Source organism: Vespa mandarinia, chromosome 10, assembly GCF_050613455.1.
Source record: "Vespa mandarinia isolate Hongniang chromosome 10, ASM5061345v1, whole genome shotgun sequence".
NCBI lineage: Eukaryota > Metazoa > Arthropoda > Insecta > Hymenoptera > Vespidae > Vespa > Vespa mandarinia.
In genome coordinates, this window is record NC_140819.1 from 515001 (window position 1) to 540007 (window position 25007).

A 25007-nucleotide genomic window follows, 5' to 3' on the forward strand; every position below is an offset into this window, starting at 1 on the left:
CGTTATAAATATATACTTGAATATTTAAAAAAAAAATACTACACTTTTTATATGTTACTTGTTCGAATAAACTCGGTGGTTTGTGAACGACGTAATAAATATTATTAAATGTCCATCGATTGAAGGGGACTTGTTATATACATTTCGATCATTTTAAACAACAATCAACGACAACACGAATATTTGATACGTGAGACTATTTACACATTCCAAAGGGTCATCTTAAAATATGGTTGCTTTGTTTGACATAAGATTGTAAGATCACAGTCTACTCAAAGTTTATGGCACGTCGTACACGTTAAGAGAAGTTAATTCCTTAAGACTATGAACGCTCTATGAAATGGTAAACCACAAGAGTTTCTTCAACACGACACTGACAAATTACGATGCTTATAAATTTTGCATAAGGCACTTTACATATGTCCGCATACTTTTCTTTTCTTTCTCTCTCTCTCTCTCTCTCTCTCTCTCTCTCTCTCTCTTTCTCTTTTGTTAATTAATTCACGTTGAAAAAACGAATCGTGCAAATAAAAACATTCCTGCAAACGATGACCATTTTTTATATCAGTTGTGTTTCTCTCTCTTTCTCTCTCTCTCTCTCTCTCTTTCTTTCTCTCTCTCTCTTTTCTCTCTCTTCAAATCAATTTATTTAACGACAGAGAAAAATACGATTGTCGTTATAAAATAAAAGAATTTCAATTTGCTTTTATATATCAGAATGTTAAAGAAGTCTTTGAGAATAGAGAAATATCTTGTTTCAAATTATTTCAAGCGAAATAGAACTTATGCCCTTTGACCTATATATGATTTTCCTGAAAGCTGTTGGATATTCGAGACGGTCTCGACTACCTCTTTCCTTGTCCTTATCATACGCACGACGTTTCATATATAGTCTTCGTGTTATATTAATATAAATTCCTAGATCCAGATGAATATGAGGATACTGACAATGACCGACTAACCTAAATATCTACATAATTTCTTGAAGAACATCTAGACGGATTACTTCGTGATTAAAATGGAAGAATGCTATATATTTATGTACGTTAATGTAGTAGTAGGTATATAAATATTTTGTAATCATTTAAATCAAGAAAATTTTCACGTATAGAAAAATTTCGCATATGTAAATACATGAAATAAATATATTAAATATATTAAAATATAAAGTAAACTTATATTAAATCTAAAATGTATGAAAATAAGAAATATTAAAATTTTTGTTATTTTCATTTTGTTAAAGAACGAGAATGAACGGAAAAGTTAATATAGAAGATTGCTAAAGTTTTCATTGGACAACAAAATAAAACACTTCGGAAGCATACTGATTTGCTTAACTTTCTTAATACTCTACTACTTTTCATTCCCCAGGTATTGTATACCTGAGAAGTAAAAAGTATTTGTATGGAAACCGGTATTTTTAAAATTAGAAATTCCTACAGTTAATAGATATACAACAAAACTTTATTTGATCTTTAAATCATTCGTTTTTTTCTCGTTTAATTGCTTGAAAAAAAAGATTGAAAATATTAAACAGTTTGAAAAGTGATCATGAGAACACCTAAAATGCGAACCCCTATTTCCTTTTTATTATATCTATTTGCTCTAACCATATCTCCGTTGAAAGTAAAAAAACTTTAGTTGAATAAGATATAACAAGAGAAATTTACATTACAAAATGTAATTATGAACATGTGAGCATACGGTGACGTCATTTTTTCGACAGAAAAGATATGAAATAGAGAAAGAGAAAAATAAATAGATAAAAGAGAGAGAGAGAAAAAGAGAAAGAGAAAACGTGCTTTAAACTTATTGTTAGTACAGTGCATACATTATATACCATATACATATGTGAAAAAAATGAGTCATTAAAATATTTCATTCGTTGTTTCGTGCTTTATAATGCGTAGCTCGTAGACGGAAACTTAATATAAAAACTTTCGTTCAGCTTCGAACAATAAGGATGGGTTATTATTATTACGCAAGCCTTGACGACATTTACATTTTGTTTTTACTTTTGCATGGTTTGTTTTCTTTTTTTCAAAACCATAAGAAAGGCTTTCGTAATATCTGTATTTTATTTTCACTTGGGACATCATTTTAATTCCGTTGAAAATCTTTCGTCCGAGTAGAAAGAACGTAATGCACCACGGAGATTTGTAAGCTCATATTAGAAAATACGTAAAAGATTGTGAGTTTACATAACATATAACGAATAATAAGAGAAAATAATTTTCAAGCTTTCCATATACGATTTGGGGTATTTATCAAATTTTAATTTATCATTCCTATTCATGCGTTTCAATACGCGTCATAATTTCAACGTACTCGTATTTAATAATACGATTAAATGTAATTTTTAATCCTATTAATATGTCGATTGTACGTATTACAATGGAAATAATATGGGTATGTTATGTACATACGTGAAACGAACGCGAATGATATTTTATATTTTCTGATCGACCATATATCGTGCCCTTTCGAGGAATTACTTTTACAAAATGGTTGCAATTCAATAGAATTGCGAGAAGCAATTGCGTTAAAACGAAATTTTCTTGGCATTGTTCTCTTTCTACGCCTCGCGTAAATTTATACTCGACGATATTGCCATCGTCCTCGAATATATTTCGTTTTTCGTTTTTTATTCTTTTTCTTTTTCTTTTTTTTTCTTCCTTTTTCCTTTTTTTCCTTTTTCGAAAGAAGAACATAGTACCGAGATTTTTGAGAGTAATCCATTCGAAGATGGACACATGTTCGATACGCTAACGACCGAAGCTTTTCGGCTTTTAAGATAAGTGCTATATTCTACACAAATCGTTGCTATAAATAAAAAAATCTATGAATTTTCTGAAGTTTACAGAAGACATTTTTAGATACAGAGAACGAAGGAACAAGAGAGGATGCAAATTGAACCTTTATACATATACTGGAAATATTATCCGTAAATTTGTAGAAACAAAAATATTTTTCTTTTCCTCAAGCGAAAAGAAAAATTTTAATTACATTTTCCAATATTGATCTCGTTCCGATGTTTGGACGCAACTTTATATTTTCGTCATTGGTACAATCAAAATTCAACTTGCATTATTTCTTCCTTCTTTTTCTTTTTTTTTGATTTGACATGTTTATTGCGGCTTCAATTGCTATGATTTTTAGTAGTGTCGTCCAACTTCGTTATCGCAACGTAGCAGAAAGAATAAACGAGGAAGAATAAAAAAAAGAATAGAAATGCGAATATAAAAAAAAAGAAGGACGCGTTGCCGAGATAACGTCGGATAAAATTCGCTTGTAATAAATTTCGGTGCAAAATGAAAAAGTCCATGGCAAGCTTATTTGGAAAAAAAATGTCACCCAAGGGAAACGTCCGAGTTAATTAAGTGACCTGGTAGAAATAAAAATGTAACATTTTTTTGTCACTCCAAGAACCCGGGAATTCGGCCCTCATACATTAGGCTATTTGAACAATTCTTTTGAGCGTAATGAAAATGATCGCTTTGTAAATAAGTTACATAATACCATCATAAGTGAGAAAAAAATAAAAACATAACAACCGAAAATGAACAAAGAACATTCATATATACATATTATATATAATATAATACATATATTATATATATATATATATATGTATATATATGTATGTCAATTTATATCCTTTGATGTTATTCGTATTACATTTTGTGCGAGAATATAAATAGGTATTGATTTTCAATAAAACTTAGAAAACAAAATAATTCGTCGAATATAAATACGTAAGATATAGAAAATACGGCAACGTAACAAAAAACAAAAATAAAAAATGAAAGATATTTGCTATTGGTTCAGTTTATTCAAATCGTTGAACTTCGTGTTGCCTGTGAGATCGTAGAAAACACTTGGGATTTATTTATTTATTTGTGTACTTTTTTATTTTTTTTTATTTTATTTTTTTTTTTTTTATTTTTTTCCCATAGCATACGATTCGACCGGTCGAACTGGCACCGTTTAAAAAATCGTACATCGTTGTTACAAACGCCGTTAACCATGTCGCGTTTTGCGGCTTTATATCTCTTTGCGCCTGTGCGTCTACAGGAGCTGTAGGTGTGCGTGATTTATTACTCATAAATGTACCACCCTCTTGGTGCGTATGTCCACCCTTTCTCTCTCTCTCTCTCTCTCTCTCTCTCTCTTTCCCTCCGCTTTCTCCCTTTCTAGCTTCGATTTCCATAGATACAAAGAGAAATGTTATTACAGCAACGAATTGTGTGCACATCATCCTCGCAATCAGCAGTTGAATCATTGACCGATTGTAGGAAATACAAAATTTATTTTCCACATAGTACCACATCGGGATAAAACGTTTTAATCGAGCGGTAACCTTGATAAAGGAATAAAAAAAGAAATCGATTTTATTCAGTGATTAAGTTGTTTTGAATTTTCTTGCTAACATTGAAATAGGCAGCTGTTTTCTGTTTATTTTTTGTTTTTTCTTGCAATTATGCTGATCACTTGTTCGAAGAAAAGATTGAATAATTGAATGGTTAATATCGATATATATGGAGTAGAACTTAGAATTTTATAATTAAAAAAATTGACTGTTACGTCGGATAAGCATTAGTGCAACTTCATATATTAAAATATATATGACAGTGTGCATATAATCACGAGATAGCTTAGTTTTAAATACAATCTTAAATTAAATAAATATCTATAAAAAAGTTAAACGTGTATGTATGATTAGAAACAAATTCTATTAAATTATATATTGTATATATAATATTTTGCTAAATACTTTCTGAATACGTGAACACTCAAACAAATAAAACTGATTTACGATAAAAACTTAGATGTTTATTATTCTCGATTTATCACAACAAAACACGATAATTTGTGGCATTTATTTTATTTGATAAATAATGATACGTAATAATATATAGTGGCAACAATTTACTACTATTTAATATACTACTATTTAAATAAATACGTATAAAAAAGTTAAACGTATATGTACGATTAGAAACAAATTCTATTAAATTATACATTTTATATATAATACTTTATAGACAAGTAACTGATTTATGATAAATACTTAAGTACTTATTATTCTCGATCAGTCATAGCGAAACATGATAATTCGTGGCATCCCTTTTATGTGGTAAGTGATGATACGTAATGGTGTACGGTGGCAGCAATTTACTGCAACAGTGTTTTGCACTTCGCGACGAAACGTGCTTGTTGGGTGCCTCGTTCGCTAGCTATTCGGAATCCATTTCTCGCGAAGCTCCGAACGTAATAAACAAACGGAAATTACATCGTCGGCGAGAACGCTAGAGACGAGAAACAAAAAGGTTATGGTGTAGTGGCACGAACGACGTTGGTATCAAAGCACCTACGATGAATAAAAAGAAAAGGAAACGGAAAGAAGAAAAGAAAAGAAAAGAAAAAGAAAAAGAAAAAGAAAAGGAAAAATAAAGAAAAGCAGGAACACGAGAACGAACGAAAGATTCTCCTTGATCTACGAAACTAAAAGGAACAAAAATGTATGTTCACCGAATCTTATTTAAATATATCTCCATCTTCGTCGTCGTCGTCACCGTTCTCTTCTTGTTCTTTCTTATCGCTCTTACTCGTTTCGCAGGAAGAACTCGTATTTGGCATGCATCCGCCTTTTGGATTAAGCTTTAATCCCAAAGAAAGATAACATTGGTGTGGTTTCACAGTCTTTGGTAGTTACTTCTTCCTGTGCTACACCACTAAATCTGATTTTTTGGATACAATCCTGTTACATACTATGTAAGTACTACATGTATTGTATATAAATATCCGACAAAATATAGATAAAATTACATAGATATACAGTTACATACGGTAGATAAGAGAAAATTTGTTCGTTATATATATACACGATTTCCCGTTTATCTCAAAAAATTTGAATACCTAAAAAGGGACTGAATCTATTAAAAAAGTACTTTCTACATATTTTTTTATATAAGGGAGCACATCATAAAATGCCAATTTTTTTCGCAGATTGAATGGGGGAAAAATTTAAAGCCAATTTCATTTTTTTAAATGGAACTATATATATATCTATATATATATATATATATATATATATATATATATATATATATAGTTCCATTTAATAGTTCCATTAAATATATATATATATATTTATTTATTTATTTATACATATATATTTATATACATATATATATGTAAGGAAAAATCTTAGAAATGTGTTGGAAATTGATGGCACATTAAATTTTACCCTACTGGTAGATAAGTGCAATGTTGAGGAAAACAACGTTGTGCTCGATTACTGATTAAATATGAAAATATATTTAATAAATGTGGAACTATAGAAGATATAATGTCACACGCTGTTCGTTATTCGCTAACCTACCGGTTCTTTTGTTGTTTCGCTGTTACGTTATTTGATGATTGCTCTCGCTTATTTTGCTGGTATGTCACTCGCTGGACATTCTCGTTGTTTCACTCGTACACTGTTCCGCTGGTCGGTTTCTCAAGAAAACTGCATACTCACTCTCGCCGCTTTTTATTACTTTCTTTTTTCTCTCTCTCGATATCTCAGCTCCTCTTTTCTTTCCATAAACATACATATCTCGTAAAGACAAATCATGTTCTTTCGATCAATTTGACTCACATACATCTACCGATCGGCTTAACTCACACATGCACACATATTAGACCAGCCAGTTTTGGAACTTTCCATTTCACTTCATCTATCGGCATATTTCACGCATATACGCACATACAACTAGCAAACTCTGGAACTTTTAATCCTTACATATATTTTCTTTTTTTCTTCATAATTCAATGTCATTTTTGGAGACCAATTTAACGTCATGCCATATAAGGTTATTTATTATTATAAAATTTTGTAAATTATATCATAAATTTGTAAGTTTCGAAAGATTATAACTCTGTATTGTTGATTACCTGTTGTTATGCTGCATGTTGTAAACAAAGGTCGAATTTCTTACGAAATAAATTTCGTTACTTAATAGATCGTTAATTTGAAAAGAATAAAGGAAGAAAAATATATATATACATATATATAAGTATGTATGAAAGTATGTATGTATATACATATATGTGTGTGTGTACATTATATATATATATATATATATATATATATATATATATATATGTATATGTTTCTTGGAAATAAGTTGCTTTTGCAAATTTATTACTTCGTATATAGTAACAACATTTACACAGTCATTCAACAACTCTCAAAAGTGATTGTGAGATAATATCGGAGTTTGACACAATCTTGTCATTAAACTAAAATCGATATAACAATCGATGGATAGCAAAGGGCAATGAAATAGATAACCAAGCAGACACTCATGAAAATGCTCGGATCACTGAGAATGTTCGTTGTGAATTACTTTCAGTATGTTAAAAATCGATGATAGACCGATAAAAAGTACTTGCTAGAGTTATTCTTTGTACGAATTCATTGGGCCGTTCGATATTCATCGTTGCGTTAGATTCACAGAGGTAAACGAAAATGGAGAGATTCGTGGTCGGTAACTTAAAATTTAATTTTTTTCTTTTTTTCTTTTTTTCTTTTCTTCTTTTTATTCTTTTTTTTTCTTTTTTTCTTTTGATCGTACAAGAAAAGCTAATATTGAAGGAATAATGTGAATTGAAGCTCGTTTAAATTTAATTTCATAAAGATAAAAAAGAAAAAAATATATTAAGAAGAAAATCGTTGAAAAGTAAGAACAATAGTATTCTCTTCATCCAAAGAATCTTCCATCTCTTGTTGCTTATTTCATTAGGACGAACTTTACAACGAGGAATTTTTTCCCTCCGATCTCGTAGCTTTGTTTTATTCAAGAAATAGAAAAAGAAGAGAGAAAAAGAGAGAGAGAGGGAGAGGAGAGAGAGACATACAAACAAACAAAATGAGATGTATTCTTTTCGACAGGTAATTTTTGCTGTCATCTCGAATTTACGCTTGCTTCAGTACGCTCGCAAATCGTATCACCGTTCTTGCTATACGCTTCACGAATATTTATAAGAGAAAAAGGGGAAAAATAAGAGAAAATAAAAAAAAAGAAAGATAAAAGAAGAAAGAAGGAGAAAAAGAAGAAGAAAAAGTTGCCAGCTGTCTTCGTCTCGATTTGTTCATCTTGAAGTATAAACAAAACTCAAAACTCAATTTCTATCATGGTCCTATCGTCCGATAGAAATATTTTGTTGTAAATAACGGCACGTAAATAAGAAAGCATTACTTGTGTGTCATCGCATATCATTTATAACATATGTTATTACTTTATACATCAATTCAAGTAAGTAGAAAATACTCACGCTCATATTTAATTCCTATTGAATCTTATAGATTTTTTTAACAATTTTATTTCGTTATGTGAAATTTCTTAAAAAGTTGTCTATGTTTAAAAAAAAAAAATATATATATATATATATATTTCTGAAATAACAAACGATATATAAGATAAAATACCAGAGTGCGACACGATTTAAAAGACTGACTTGTACATTAATATTTAATGTAATATTTTATCTATTATTTAATTTAACATCTTATATAATATTATTATAATATTAGATATAATATTACAAAAATAATAGATAAATAATTATCGTATATGATAAGAAGAAGTTCATGATTAATTACGTATTAATTGTTTCTCAAATATTCGGATTTCAATATTTAATCTGATACAATTTATCAAGATCCTAATTACGCAAGATACGCGATATATCTACATAGATATCGTTCGTCGTACTTGGACTACTGTTCGCAAACGTCGTTAGAGTATCGGTACGTTGCTTGAGAGCAAAGTGATTAGCGCGTTGTTGCAATTTGCTTGATATAGTTTCCCTAATGGATGCCCTATGGTACACTATCGTGATACGTTGGATGTTACATAGGAAGCCTATTTTATCGAAGAAAATAGCGATTCATCCTAAGCATGTTGTTCGATACTATTGACCAATATACTAACCAATGGCATTCGATCCCTTTTACTCTGTTCTATAACGTATTTCTTATTTATCCTTTATACATTTGTTAGTCAAAGGATTTCTCTTCTAATCGATTAAGAAGAATTGGCCTATATATTCGTTATATAGGTATTTCATGTTTCTAATCATCATTGATAGAGAGTTCCAATCCATTTGTCGATTACAACCCTAATACCGTTGTCAGAATAAATAGATGGTATCGAATTTGGAAGGAGACAAGTTAGTTCTATCTTATAAGAAAAATTATCGAGAAAAATTCCGAATGGTTTCGCGCTCTCTTCGATCGGATTCGAAACAGAAAGAAAAAGAAAGAGGAGAAACTACAAAAGAAATAGAAAAGAGAAAGATATGATGAAAGATTCGGAAGGACGTTTCCGTCTTCACGGATCCTAACCTTTTATCGAGATGCATCGATCTATCTATCGTACCTTGATATAATAACGAAGATAACAAAGAAGTGAGTGAGAGAGAGAGAGAGAGAGAGAGAGAAAGAGAGAAAGAGAGAGAGGAGCTAGTTTGTTCGGACGTGTATCTTGATGTTTGCAAGAAAAGAAAGAGAATGGATGTAACGATAGAGGCGAAAAGACACTGATAATAAAACGAAGCGAGAAAGAAATGAAAGGAGATAGACTGAACAAGAAAGTGTCTATATGTGAAAAATAGAGAGAAAAAAAAGAGAATGTGAAAGAAAAAAGAAAGAAAGAAAGAAAGAAAGAAAGAAAGAAAGAAAGAAAAAGAGAGAGAGAGAAAGGAAAAATACATGTCCTACATAACATACATAGATAGAACAAAATGGTGGAAAATTTTGGTCGGTAGTAAAACGTACACGCGGATCTGGCATTACGCCACGCAAACGAATATTGCCAATAAACTGCCAATCCAATTTACCTAGGTAGAAAATACTGGCGTTCACTTTTACGAGAACGAAGCGGCTAGAAACATTTCGCAAGCCGAACTCTTCTTTCACCTATCGATTGAGCTCGCTCTTTTATTCTCTCTATAGGGACTACATCGTAGTCTCGTCCACCCTCGATCCTTTTCTTCACACAACGTTCGTCTCTGATCCTGATCGTTTTTCCTCATCCTCATCCTCATCCTCATCCTCATCCTCATCTCTCTCTCTCTCTCTCTCTCTCTCTCTCTCTTGCTCTCTCTCTCTCTCTCTCTTTATATTTACCTATCTATGTATCTATCTCTATATCTCTCTTCTTGCGAGAAGAGATCTCGATTTGTATTCCCTAGATAACGATCCAATGAAATGCAAATACCATATCGACTTTCGTCGATGCTTTCGGACAGTGTTTCGGGAATGATTAATCGAATCGATTTTCAATGATCAAACGATAGTACGCTTCTCTCGAGAATATCGATACCTTCGTTCGTCCGTTCGTTCGTTCATTCGTTCGTTCGTTCGTTCACTCGCTCGCTCGTTCGTTCGTTAGATGGAAATTACTTATCTAATCCGAGTCACGTTCATACGTGGACATTCAAAATTACGTTACCCTATTCGTTGTCACTATAATTATACAGAGTGTCTTATAAAAAACTGCTGAATATGAGAATGGACTATTCGTGATTCTAGAATGATAATAAAGATTTCCTCTTATCACGAGATTACTTTGCAATTTTAAAACGATATCATTAATAATGATTATTTAATTTAATTTTTTCGTTAACAAGTAAATCTATTAAATTCATTTGTATTATTACACTTTAATTGTTTTTTTTTTTCTTTTTTTAATAAGAAATTCAATTTATATTACACGTATATCATCGACTTTAGTGTATAATCGCCGTAATTCTCAAGTTTCGACAAGAACGTCGGAGTGATGCTGTCCATCTCATTTTTGAGTATTGAGTAACGTAACATTTTTAAACTCAGTGGATCCATAAAACCATTCTTGCGGTAGGTCCGGTATACTTTCATGAGCCTTTATCTGGGAAACAATGAAGAAGACCTCGACGCTCGATAAGAATCCGTGCGAGAGAGAACACTGTTGAGGAAACTATGCATCTCGAATGTATATATTAAGGGAAGAGCAAGCCCTGAGGATAGATCTACTGTAAAATGACAGCATTACGGAGACGTTCTCGTGCTCCCAAAGGAAAGACGAAGGGGGGAAAGAGAGAGAGAGAGAGAGAGAGAGAGAGAGAGAGAGAGAGAAAGAGAGAGAAAATTCACGAGTTTCGAAGAGGAAATCCTTTTGATGTTGACGCGTGGCTTTTGCCTCTCTTTTGAAATTTATGGCCGATTACAGTGGAAAAGAGAGAGAGAGAGACATTGTATCTTAGAAATTATGAAATATGAGTGATACGTAAATAATCGAGCTAATGTCGGATGGAAAATTAAAAAAGATATCAGTAATTTTTTTTCTTTCTGAGGTTAAAGTCAACAAATTTTATATAAGCATTGAATACTCTATTTATCATGACGTTCCTTAAATCTTAGCAAAGGAATAAGCTTCTTAAAATATTTTTTGAACAATTTTTAAAGAGGTATAATTGGCGAGAAAGAGAGTATAGCTTTATAACATGAACTGGACTTTAACATGGTTCGTATTAATTAGGATCAAGGTTGCAGAAAATCAGTGAAAATGGTGTCATGGTAACGTTTTTTTTTTCTTCTCTTTTAAAATAAAGGATGTAAAGAAAGAGAGAGAAAGAGAAAGAGAGAGAGGGAGGGAGGGAGTGAGTGAGGGAGTGAGGAAGAGAGAAAGAGAAAGAAATAAAAGAAAGAACAATCATCTTGCTAAGATTAGAGACGACTATACTAACTCCTTTTATCTGGTAGTCAAGTGAAACTTCTTCTTAATGATCTTTGAAATCCCAAGACGATGAGAAAAATCGTCTTCCACAAACGAACTTTTCTATTCAGATCATTCGCATTGTCTTGAAATTTTTTTAGATCATTTTGCATGAATTATTTTTTCTTCTTTCTCTCTCTCTCTCTCTCTCTCTCTCTCTCTCTCTCTCTATCTCACTCTCTCTTTTTCTTCATCAACATGTTCTTCTCATATCGACAATTTCGAATAGCCTCAGTCTGGATTTACATATATCTTCTGCAGGTATCAGTAAAGATGAGGAAAAAGGAGGAAAGTGGGAAAAAAATGTACAGATAATAAAAGTTTTATACCGTTGGGATTATTTGTTTTATTTACTTACCATATCTCTTTTCGTTCTTTTTCATTTTCGTTTCTATTCTCTTGTTCTTCTCTCTCTCTTTCTCTCTCTCTCTCTCCCCCTCTTTTTCTTCTTCTTTTTTTACCTTACTCATTCATTCTTCTTTATTTTCGACGTTTCTTTCTCCCTTCTTTTTTTTCTTTTCCATGAGACCATTTTAGATTAATTAAGACTTTTCTTTCCGTCGATTGAGCAGCGTGATAACTTTTGAAACTGATGAATCGGCATTGCGATTATTTTCTCGATTTGTTTAACGTCTGACCAACTTACCTCTGAATTCATTCCCCCTTAGCCACGTTGTATTGTGTATTTGATTGGTCCGTATTCATCATTTTCGTCTCTCTCTCTCTCTCTCTCTCTCTCTCTCTCTCTCTGTCTTATTTTTGGAGTTTCGGAACCCTAGGAATTCCAGAGAATTATTTCCTGTCAGTCTTATAATCACCAAAGATATTTTACTTGAAAATATGATCGCGAGTTTATGAATAATACTAATGGAACGAACGATCACGAACCAGTGCCATTTAAAATATCTATGATTGTTCTATGCTCTTTTCTTATCGTTGTTAAATGTCTTCTTAAATGTCTTTTTTATATTATGTCTGTCGTCTTTTCGAAAATGAGAGAGACAAAGAAAAAAGGAAGAGGTTAAGGAAAAAAAGGAGAAGAGGAGGAAAAAAGAAGAAGACTTCGATTTTTGAGATTCGGCTTGGGAATTCTTTCTTACGTAACGGGAAACGGTTCACTTTAACCGGAAGAGCTTGGCTCCACCGAAACCTTTTCCGCTTTCTACCCTAATTCCGAGTTAGAATTCTCTTTGAAGTGGTCCGTCGCCTATGGATATCCTCTATACCTTCTTTTCTATCTTCCATAGTACCTCTTCCCCTCTTCTTTTCTATCGTAGGACTACTTTATCTTTCCTTCTTGCAATAGAACTTGTTATTCCACCTAGCTAGATTCCTCTTAGGAATGGATTTGAAGGGAATTACGTATCGTAGGAAAAAAAGGCATTTCGCGCATGACCGAATTTAAAATTCTCTTTCTTTCTCACATGGGACGTGTAAATATAGCATATAGTAATATAGGTAAATAATATTATGTATATATATAATTCATACCTATTATAATATATGCTGCATATATGTTGTTTGTTGAAATTTATTTTACAGTATAAAATAATAATACATATTTATTTATTTTTTTTTTAATCATGAATTCTTAAAATATATTTTTGCTGTATATATATTTAATACATATCAAAGAAAACGAAAGTAACGTACAATTTTTTCATTCTTCTTTGTCTTTTTTTATTGATTTATTTTTTGTTTTCTTTTTTCATCACTTTTTGTAAATGCGATTAAGTAAGTGTGATTAATTGTACGCAACGATTAGAAAAATAAAATTAAGGAACGTAAAAAAGAAAAATAAAACGGAATTTTTTTTACGTATCATATTTGTAATAATTTTTAATGCATAATGAAGAAACATCATCATATTTTAAAAATATTTCTCATCGCTCATAAAAATATGTGTAATAAATTAATAAATAAAAACATTAGATGAAGCTTAATCAATCGATATTATTTCATTGGTTTGAGTGAGTAAGGTATAATTACGTGGCTCAATACTTCGTGTTAATATACTTATAATACTTACAAAAGAATTCCCGAATGTTTATTTTTTGCACGTACGGGTGATTGATGAAAGAGAAACGGAGAAAGAATAGGATCGAATCAGAGAAAGAGAAAAAGAAAAGCTGATATTAGTTTCGTGTATAACAGCTTCTACCATGCCGTCTATTCATTGTTCAGATATAAGTTATTTGTGTGATCGACCAAATAGTTCTCACTGCACGAACTACTTTCGAAGTAATCCGCAAGACTTCTCTCTCTCTCTCTCTCTCTCTCTCTCTCTCTCTCTCTCTCTCTCTTTCTCTCTCCTCTCTCTCTATCTCTCTCTTTCTCTTTCTCTCTCTTTCTCTTTCTCTTTCTCTTTCTCTCTCTCTCTCTGTCTCTCTTACTCTCTTGTATTCATAGACATTCAATCAGGCGCTATTTCGTACGTCGCAGGAATTGAAAATGATTATACTTGGTGGTTGAGTGAACATCTCGAAATTCGGAACCAGTCTTATATAAGTTACGCGACCAAGAGATTCGGATACTCGTTTACTTGAATATTATTTCGAGAATATCGTAAGATCTCTATCGCTTCTCTTGCATTTCCTATAAGATCTAATGTCGGTCGGTAATTTCAATTTTCAATCACGACTGATAAAATTCATAATACGAAATATCTACCATAGTATTAATCGTTTAAAAGTTTTGACAAGTTATAATATTTAGTATATTTAACTAATGTGTGAATAAAATTGAATGAAATAATTTTTGATTAATATAGAGGAGAGAATAAATTTTGTTATTTCTTTCTTTAGCTAAGAACTTTTCTTGAAAAAAAATATAATTAGCATTAAAAATATTTTAAAACAAATCTTTTTCAATAAAAAAAATATATATATATATATATATATATATATATGTGTGTATATATAAGACAATCCTTGAATATGTATATATATATATATATATATATATATATAAATATATATATAAATAAGACAGAGTGTGTGTATACGCGATAGGTATCGTTATGGTTATCGTTATAGATTCTGTCTAACTTGAGGACGTTTTCACGGCGGACAAGTTAAGCATACTGATGGAAACCATCAAGTGCGGTATTATAGAAGATTTTAAAGAAAGGCATTAGAAGGAATGACGCTCTTACGGAAGCTTCTTGGATCCTGGATGATGAATACGCCGCAGCAGCAGCTGCGTTGAAATTAGTTTTGTTTTCGGAGAAGGATAACGTCTCTCAAAGCTTGCACTAAAGTCGGGCAGACGCGTTCATTTTCTAACCCAAATAAAAAACCCAAACTCATTACGCGGTAAAAACAATAACTTCGAAATAGTGATTAGTGGAGTATAAAGAAATGTTTGAATTATAAATTGCTACCATTTTCTTCGCCTCGTTCTATATATATTTATTATTGACTTTTACTAAAATTCACTTTTGAGCCAACACAGAATTAATAAGTCAATTCAACATTTGACGGGAAAATTAATTTTTAGAAATAAAGAATTTGTCATTTTATTTTTACATTTACATTATGAAAAATCGATCGTGTGTGCTTTTTGTCTGAAAAAAAGAAAAATCTCGAATAGTGTCGTTATCGAAACAATGTGTACATATATACAAATTTTCCATAAGGCTCAATTTATAAAAATAAATTGTAAAATACATTCATGATTAAAAAAGATAAAAAATATGTATTATTATTTTTTTTGTTAAATAAATTTCGATAAACGATATATATTTTTAGTTTTTATATTATATCGTATGTGCAATTCGTAGCCAATAAAGAACAGTCACATTTTTTGAAAAAGAATATCTGTAATATGTATAAATGAAAGAATCGGATAATAATTTGATTTGTTAATTTAAATACAAAAAATGATTTTGAAAAAGACGTGAAATATAAATGAAACAATCGTGTAGAAATTTGGTTTTTTTAATTTGAATAAAAAAAAAACATTTTTGAAATCATTAAATAATAATCTAACATACAATTAAGTTATTTTCTATAATACAGTTGTATCTGAATACAAAGAAAAACTTTTTTGAAAGTATCAGTTAACAGCTAACGTACAATTAAGCTATTTTGAATAGTATAGTTATATGTAAATAGAAAAAAACATCTTGGAAAGCATCAGATGACAGTTTAATATACAATTAAATTATTTTCAATAGTATATTTGTATCTTATATGTGTTGTAGAAGCTATAGTAGTGTTATAATAGTGTTAGTAGCTATGTTAGTGCTATAGAGGCAAATGCACATACATAGGCGTCTTTTGTTTCTCGTATATTTCCCGAAATACTCAGACGAAAAGCGTTGGCGGTGCACAGAAATTACATGCAAATTGGTAGAACATGGTGAGACAGTACGTACTAGCAAAACCATAACACAAGAGTCATCCTAATATACTTATATGCATTCATGCTGCATGCATACATACATGAACAGCCACATGTAAATAAATAAATATATTCTCAGTTGGACATTGAATAAAAGATTATTTTCGATGATTTTTTTGTATTTTTTCTTGAATTTTCTCGAAATATTAATTCTACCTTCGTTCGTCAAGAAAAGAAACATTGAAACATATCATAGATATATTGACATTTATTATCATTTTTTTATATTTCGAAATAAAAGTTTATTTAATTGATCATCGTTGTTTAATTGATATCTTGAATGAGCTAATATGAATATAACTTAATTCATTTCTAATCTATTTTTTTTTTTAAATAATGAAACATTTAAAGAAATATGTACATAATTATAAATGATAAAATCTTAGATCAGGAAGACAGAAGAGAGAACATTTTACTAACAGAAGTCAGGAAGAGATGATATAAGACTTCAGTATTTTATCACTTCACAGTATTTAATTACATTTTCGTGACGAGTTCCTTAATTAACTGATTAAAATCGATATATGTATATTATTAACGAGAAGAATGGCTTGTTAAAAGCATAATTAATTTTCTATGTATATAATGAAAAAAAATATTTTGGATATTCGTAACTTATTAGTAAAAGTTATAACGATTCGAATTCTATAAATCGATAATATTATATGGCAGTATTTCGATAACAATGAAACAAGTTGGGCTCTGTCTTTTTTACAAACAATATATGGGAAATCGCATAATGAAATATCATGTTCGAAAAAGTTCGTTTTTGACTTGCGAGCTATTGTCACTGAGCTTTACATTCTTTTCCTTTTTACATACTCCAATTTTTTATTCCTCTAAACAAAAAAAAATTTATATAAACTTTATAGTAATAAGTTTCATACATGAAAATTCTATAATCGTATCGATAATAATTAACCATCGGTAAAGGTACATATGATATTTGCTCTTGAATAGAGGCCGTGATACTATTTTAATCGAGAATATTTGATTAAATGCACGTTTATACATATAAATATATGTATATGTATTCATTGGCTCAACGTATTCTATCCAATGCCGAATGCTATACCTTCCTTTAATTTTATTTTCAAACGATATTATTAATTATAACGCCTACCTATAGAGAAAATTCAATTAATTTCAATAAATAAGAATCAATAAATTATTATTACACAATTCTCATATATACTTATACTTGTTTTAGGTGTATCTTATTAAATAATTTATATACTGATCATTCATGGAAAATGTTAATATTACATTCTTGCTATTAAACGGTAATATTTTAATCAGTTGTTTTTCTTATTATTGTTAAATATTTAATAATATCGTCAACTGTACATTTTACATATGTATATCATTATATATATATATATATATATATATATATATATATATAAATGTATAGACATGGTATATTATATCTACATTTAACAATTTATCAAATGAGATCGTTCATTATTAGATCTATTCATAATTATCACACATGTACTTAAACACAAAGTTGCAACGTTCAATTTTTCTCTTTTTTTTTTTAAGAAACATCGTCTTGTTTGATCAGAAAAATAAAGAATTGCCTAATCGGTTTTCGCTTTGATATATCTGTGCTCATCGTGAGAGATCAGGGTCTATATCTAATGCCCATGAGGCATCATCCGTTCATGATTATCCAAGCAATCGTAATAATCGATGTGGTATGCGTTTATGACGTAGACACCGAGCAATGCCGATCATTGGCCAATGTTAATCATGACGATATCGAATTGGTCGATTCGTCATGAATAATTATTTTGTTTGATGTGTGCATACATATATCATCTTCATTTCACTTTCGTGTTAAATTTCGATCGGAATAGAAATGGAAATATATAGATATACATATGTGTAATGATTGATACGTATTTGCTAGGGGAAAAAATATATAATACAAAGAAAACGAGAAAATTGATAAATTATAGGTGAAATATATGAGAGATAATGTGATATATATATATATATATATATATATATATATATATATACAATAATTACATTATAATCGATTTTATCTTGCATATAATTTGTTTTTCAATAAAATCTTCGAGATTTACAAAATTCACCGAAATTCTCCGTGAAGAAATGAGAAGAGAAATTTACAGCCTCTTTCAGCACTTAAGTTGAATGGCTTGTTGGATCTTCGAAAGATTTATCGTTCTACGTTTAAACACGTCGGTACGTTCCGCCCTTTATGTTGTTATTTACATCCACGGCTTTGCTGCTCCTCGAGGACGCCCGTTTACTTATGAGAGACACGCATTAGTTGCCAGTAGGTCAACCGACATCGCTCGAAAAGGATCTTCGAAGTAAAAGAGAGAGCTCTATTTTCTTAAACAAGAATTTCTGATTTATTTTTATATTTTTTAGTAAATTTATCTGTTATATAATACTAATTAAAAGACTCTGTTCAATGAAATCTCTTCACTATTTGAGATAATTTACTATTAAAAGATTTTTTTATAACTTTTCAGAGATAATTTTTATGGAATTTTTTCTTGATTTATGAGACACCATAGTGTTTAGTTTTATTTATTTATCTATTATTATTTTTATTTTTAATAAATTATTATTATTATCAAATCTTTTATATCTGTTTAATTTCGTTAATTAGTTTTTAAGACGAACATTTATGCAGTATAATAACATCATGTTATCAAATTCGACGATCGCAATATATTATATTTATGTAATCAAAAGGTATCGATTAGAAAGAATTTTAAACGATGATCAGATCATTCGATCGAATGATAATTGCTAGAAGATCGATCAAACGACTACCGAGTTCGAACAGGAACTTCTCAAATATCCACAACGTAGAATCCTATGGATGCTTTTGATCACACATATTGGATTCACTTAGTGGTTCTAGAAGCTTGCATAAGGAACTCAATTTCCAACGTGACATTCATGGTCAATCGATGAGGATCGTAGCCTGGTAGGAGCGATCAATCCGTTTGATACAAGCCGCTTGCTACTCTCGCTCGTTTAGATTAGCATTACTGGTGCTGAACTCCGAGTTTTCGTGCTCTCTCTCTCTCTCTCCCTCTCCCTCTCCCTCTCCCTCTCTCTCTCTCTCTTCTATTTTGCGGTGCAGGATTCTGCGATGCTGGAATTAGCCTGTGGACGTTTGTACAACGCGAAATCACACGCCAGACCGTTCGTTAGAGCTTCACAAAGTTCATTAAAATCTAGACGATTTTTCTTCAGTTTCTCATTTGTTTTTGTTTTGAATAATCACAAAGTCGTATCAATGTCATTATACATTTTATTACACCAACGAATAATAAAGCGTTATAGGACCATTCAATATCAATCGTTGTTTACAATTGTTTACAGTGAAAGAGAGGCATCTCGATTATTTCAATCACGCTTTATTTTAATTATTTCAGTTTCATTAAAGTAAATTGAAATAGTTGTATTTAACTTGGCTTTATTACGTTCGCCTTTCGAACTGACTTATTTTTCTGTTCTACGGAAAAAGTATATTTATTATAATTACATACATATATGCTGTATATTTGAACTATAGATATATAAATTTCATATCAAATTATTTTAAAATATCGACATATTTTTATTCTTAATGAAAAAGACGCTTTTATAAGATATACATATACAAATACTTGAACTGAAAATATTTATACAAATATTGAAACTATTTATATATCTAAGTATACGTATAAAAAGATATATGTATATAATTGAGGTATCTTTCAAAATTTGAGAAAAAAAGAAAGAAAATGTTCGATGTTGACTGACATACATTTACTTCACAGGTATCTTGGATGCGGAAGAGAGATATGCATATCCTTAGCGCTGGAATCCTTATGTATACCTCAGATCTGAGGTTCCTAGTAATCCATCCGGAAAACTCTGAGAACTGGACGTTGCAGATCAAATCGCCTCAAGAACGAGACTCCGGGGTTTATGAGTGCCAAGTCAGCACCGAACCAAAGATGTCGTTGAACTACACTCTCAACGTCGTCGGTGAGTGAATTTTGAATTATTCAACAAAGTTAACTCTTCGTCGGAATGAACATTCCGTTTGATTTTTCACGATTTAATTATTCTAATCAATTTTATCAAGTTTCTCTTTTTAACGACAAACGTCAACGACGATTGTCGATTAATAAGTTTATTATTAAGTCAATATTTTTCAAGAAAAGATACGTTCTTAATATACGTCAGTTTATATCGATTTAGGTATACGAATTTTTTTTAATTTTTTTTTTTATTTGAATGATAATTAAAGATAATAAATTATCGTTTTAATAATCAAGATTGCTGTAATAATAAGAAAAAGTACTATTTGCTGTAATAGGAAGAACTAAAATTTATATAGAATATTTTAATAAGAGATATACGATTTAGTTTGGAGTTAAACAAAAATGTTCTGAGGATGTTCAATATATCCTTTTATTTATAATATATATCAAAATTAGCAAAAAATTCTTTCGTTCGTATTAATTAAACATCCTACGTATATTTTCGAACAAATTAAACATTTTCATATTCATATTTCATACTTAATAAGACCAATATATTTACCACGACTTATTATATAGGGGATTATACTTTTTCCTGTGTGCTATTAATATCACCCGATATAATATACACGCTACATGCATTTTACTTTCGTTTCATACACGAAAGTAAAGTGGAGAGGCGGAAATAGAAAAAAGAGCTCATAAATTTACTTTCTTACCGTTCACGAGTGCGAGAAGAGCTTTGAGAAGACGACGAGCATTGACATTAAAATCTCGTGGAGATATAGAGCTTGTAGCGGAAGAAAAAAGAGTGGAGGAAACGATGTGGATGGGATGGCGAAGGGGGAAAGGATGGAAAGGAGATTGATAAGAAAGAGAGGAACAGAATCCAAAGAAGAAAAAGAAAAAGAAGCAGGAAGAAGAAAGGTACGAGTCCGTGAATTTCGAAGAGAAGAGTAAGAGAATGGTGGATTGGGCGGAACTTCGGGGGGGGGGGAGAAAGAGGAAAGGGGGGATGGTCGTCGATAAGAGGCTTGAGGAAAACAGGTTGGTGAACTAGTCTTCTCCTTTCGTATCATTCGGTGGATGTACGTAGAACGTCCGTGGCGTTTAGTCGAGAAAGAAGGAGTAAAAAGAGGGGGAAAGAGTGAGAGAGAGAGAGAGAAAGAGAAAGAGAGAGAGAGAGAAAGGAAAAAGGGGATGAAGAAGGGGAAATAGAGAAAAAAGCTGACGCGAAATAAATCGTCTTTCTTTTCCTCGGGCCACGGCTTGTCGTTCGTGCAACGGGCGACGTCGTAAACACGAACTCGATGGTGGAATCAATTTTACAAATCCGACGTACAAAAAGCTCTTTCTTTCTCTCTCTCTCTCTCTCTCTCTCTCTCTCTCTCTCTCTCTCTTTCTCTTGTTTACCGTACAAATCTTGAGCGCAAAGGTTCTTCCGTTTTCCTTCCCCTTTCTCGCGGCTTTGCGTTATTTTCACCGTAACGTCGCTCTTATTCCCTTCGAACGTACTCTTTGATAAGATAAGAAGAGAAGAAAGTTGGTTGAAAAACGTCGAGAAATTTTCGAATTTCAATCGTTTATATATATACAGTTGTATAGTATCAATCTATTCCAAACGAAATATTCTATTACTTTCTTATCGATAATAATTTTTCATAAAACAATGCTATCTTATATATTTCTATGCATTCGTACGGATATATGTATAATTAACATTTTGTTTTTTTATTTATTTATTTATTTATTTATTTATTTATTTATTTATTTATGTATTTATTTATTTATTTATATATATCAAGATCATATAACGTTTTCAATTATTTTTAAATGGAAAAAACAGAAGCGTTTCGTATCGATTAGAAATGCAACCGGGTTCGCGTTTATGATCGTTCAAAAGATATTTACTTTACATCGGAAACGCTCGTTTCCCTTGCAGACGAAATTCGGAATTTTAACTTGAATAAAATGGGTTTCGACTTTAGAGCAATCGTGAACCACTACACGTATTCATTGCGACTAAAAGCATCTCCCGAACTCGCTTTTATGGCTATCGGAGACGATTCGAATGTATTTCGTTTAATCGCATCGATGTTATTTCTCGCTCTTTGCCCTTTCGAACTTCGTTATTTCCACGCATGCGTCGGTGTTCCTTAGCCTTTTTTTTTTATTTTTTGTTTTTTCTTTTTTGTTTTTACATCTACACAAACGCAGAAATTATATGACTTGAATCAGTTGTATGAGAAAAACAAAAAAAAAAAAAAAAGAAAAGAAATATTTCGTGAACACTAAAAGTCTCTGAATACTTTAGAAAATCGTACAATTCCTTTTAACAAAATTCTTCAGATTAAATTCAAATGTTTAAAAATCCATATTAATCAGTAGCAGCCAACTTTTGAATGTTTTTTGACGATCCTGTTGATTTGCTCGAAAGCAATTAGTGGGAGCTTCGAACGGTATTAGAATCAAGTTACCTAAAGAGTATCTCTCGATGTTATAACCTTTTTTTTCTTACTTTTCAATTTTTTGTCTCTCTCTTTCTATTTCTTTCGCTTTTATTTTAGTTTTCTTCTTTTTATAGGTAAGATTAAAATCTTAACTGGATTGATTCCTTTCGAGTAATTCGACTCATTAAGAAATATTGCTAACAAATATTGCTATTGTTTTATAATCATTGATATTAATATCAAATGTGTTTTATTTTAATAGTCAAATGTTATATAAGACACTATAGCACAATATGAATTTATTTGAATTTTATTAATTTGTATTTACATCCGTGTGTGTTTAATTTTATTTTAATTTTTTTTTTCCAAATGAAGCAATGTTATTATAATTTTATATTTATTACACATATATGTATAGTATACATGAGCTTAGTTTCTTTCTGAATTTTAAATGTTAAAGAAAAAAAATTAATAAATAAAAGTTTCGAATGATTATCTTGAAGAATCATTCTGCTCATTATACAAGATAAAAAGTAAATAAAAATATTTCGATAGTTTTCTAAAAAATACAAATTCGTAGGTAATGTAAATTAAATCAAATAAATAAGTAAATAAATAAATTTTACGTATGCGTATTTTGGATGAAATAAAACGATAATCGTTATGGACGAGATTTCCTTAAAATAAAATTTGTATTAAACATTCATACTATTTGATGTGTATATATATATTCTTTGAAATTACCTCGTATATCGATTGTTTATCAAAGATCGTTTTTCTCATTTACGTACCGCAAATAGAAGGGGCCATTCTACTGCTCTTTTTGTTATCTCGTATTAATATTTAGAAGAAAATGGAAAGCTTCGGAACGTCGTTTCTTTATTCTCTGGTGTTAATATTCACCAAATTTATCGATAGATCGTATATACCCAGGCGTGGTACTGTTTTGAAAAATCATGCGTAAATCGCGTTCATCTCTCTGCTAGAAGCTATTGTTATTCGTTAATTAATCTCCGAATAAAAGAAAAATCCAATTTTCGATCAAAAATTCGTCCCTTCGCTCATTAAAAATAACCAATAATGTCCAATAAAATATATTGGACTTATTGAAAATTTATGTATTCGTTTTATTTTTTATTCTTCTTTTTTATTTATTTATTTATTTTTCTGTTATTTTTTTATTTTTTCTTCGAAGTGATTTTGTACTAAGAGGAAAGAAATTTTTTGATCGATCCAATAAAAATTTAGAAACAATTGGAAACATTTTCCTAATGAAATTTCTGTTCCAATCAAGAAGAATACGCTTACGTAAGAAATATTTTATCTCATTATAAAATTGATGGACCATTTGAAACAAGTTATTCGAATATTTATCAAAATTTTGCTGATGTAAATGTATAGAAAAAAGGATGATAAAGTAAGTGGACATTAATAGATCTTAAACTTTCTATCGATAAAGATTATATTCAGCTAATTTTATATTCGAACGAAGAATAAAATTGAATCGATGGTTTTTCCGTAAAAGAAGAAACTTACAGATGTAGAGATAAAAATCGTTTAAAAAGGATCTAAGAGGATCGAGTCTGTCGACTGATAGAAAGGAAGCGAACTGCTGTCCGTTTTCGATATCTCAATGTCGAGTTAAAAGTGGAAATATCGAGGACGATATTCACGGTTTCGGAAGCTTCTCGACTTCAACTAAAACGACTTATTTTCATCGATGTTCTTTAAATATTCCCAGAGAGAATATTTGATCTGATTTGATATATTTTTTCTTTTTTTTTGGATCGATTTATTTTAATTTATCAATTATAATATAATACATAGATATAATTCGTGCTGTCTTTTTAAATATATCAAAATTATTGAATAGTTTTATTTCTTGGGGAAAGAAGTTACTATATATTTACAAATGTTTTAGATAATTATTTCTCTATTATGCATAAAAATAATATAAGTAAAAATAAAACGATCTTGTTGTTCTGTACAGAAATATATAACACGCATTCTGTGTCGTCCTTATTGTAGGATGGAAAGCTTTTATTTTCATTTATTCGTTCGAATATCTTGTGAAGGTAAACAGAACTTTGAATGTCCAGGTATTAAAACGATTTAGATATTTTGTTTTATTACCTGTGTTTCTGTTTATAACTACAATATAAGTACATTGGTCAATTAATTAGAATATCAAGCAACATGTTGTATTGAAATAGTTAAGCTGAATTATAAGGAGACCCGAATTACATGTTTATCAAAAGATATTTTTTTTTAAGTAATTTTTTCTTGATCGCTCAGTAACAAAATTATTGAAAATATTC

At 30.4% G+C, this 25007-nt stretch overlaps 1 protein-coding gene across 2 annotated transcripts in view; it reads left to right on the forward strand.

The window, feature by feature from the left end:
- The window catches only part of dpr1 (defective proboscis extension response 1), a 298154-nt gene that overhangs the window by 128739 nt on the left and 144408 nt on the right, over window positions 1-25007 (forward strand). For both annotated transcript variants that reach the window (XM_035873224.2, XM_085659744.1), the window contains exon 3: window positions 20030-20240. In XM_035873224.2, the coding sequence (XP_035729117.1) occupies window positions 20030-20240 (211 nt within the window). The remainder of the gene's footprint in view (window positions 1-20029; window positions 20241-25007) is intronic.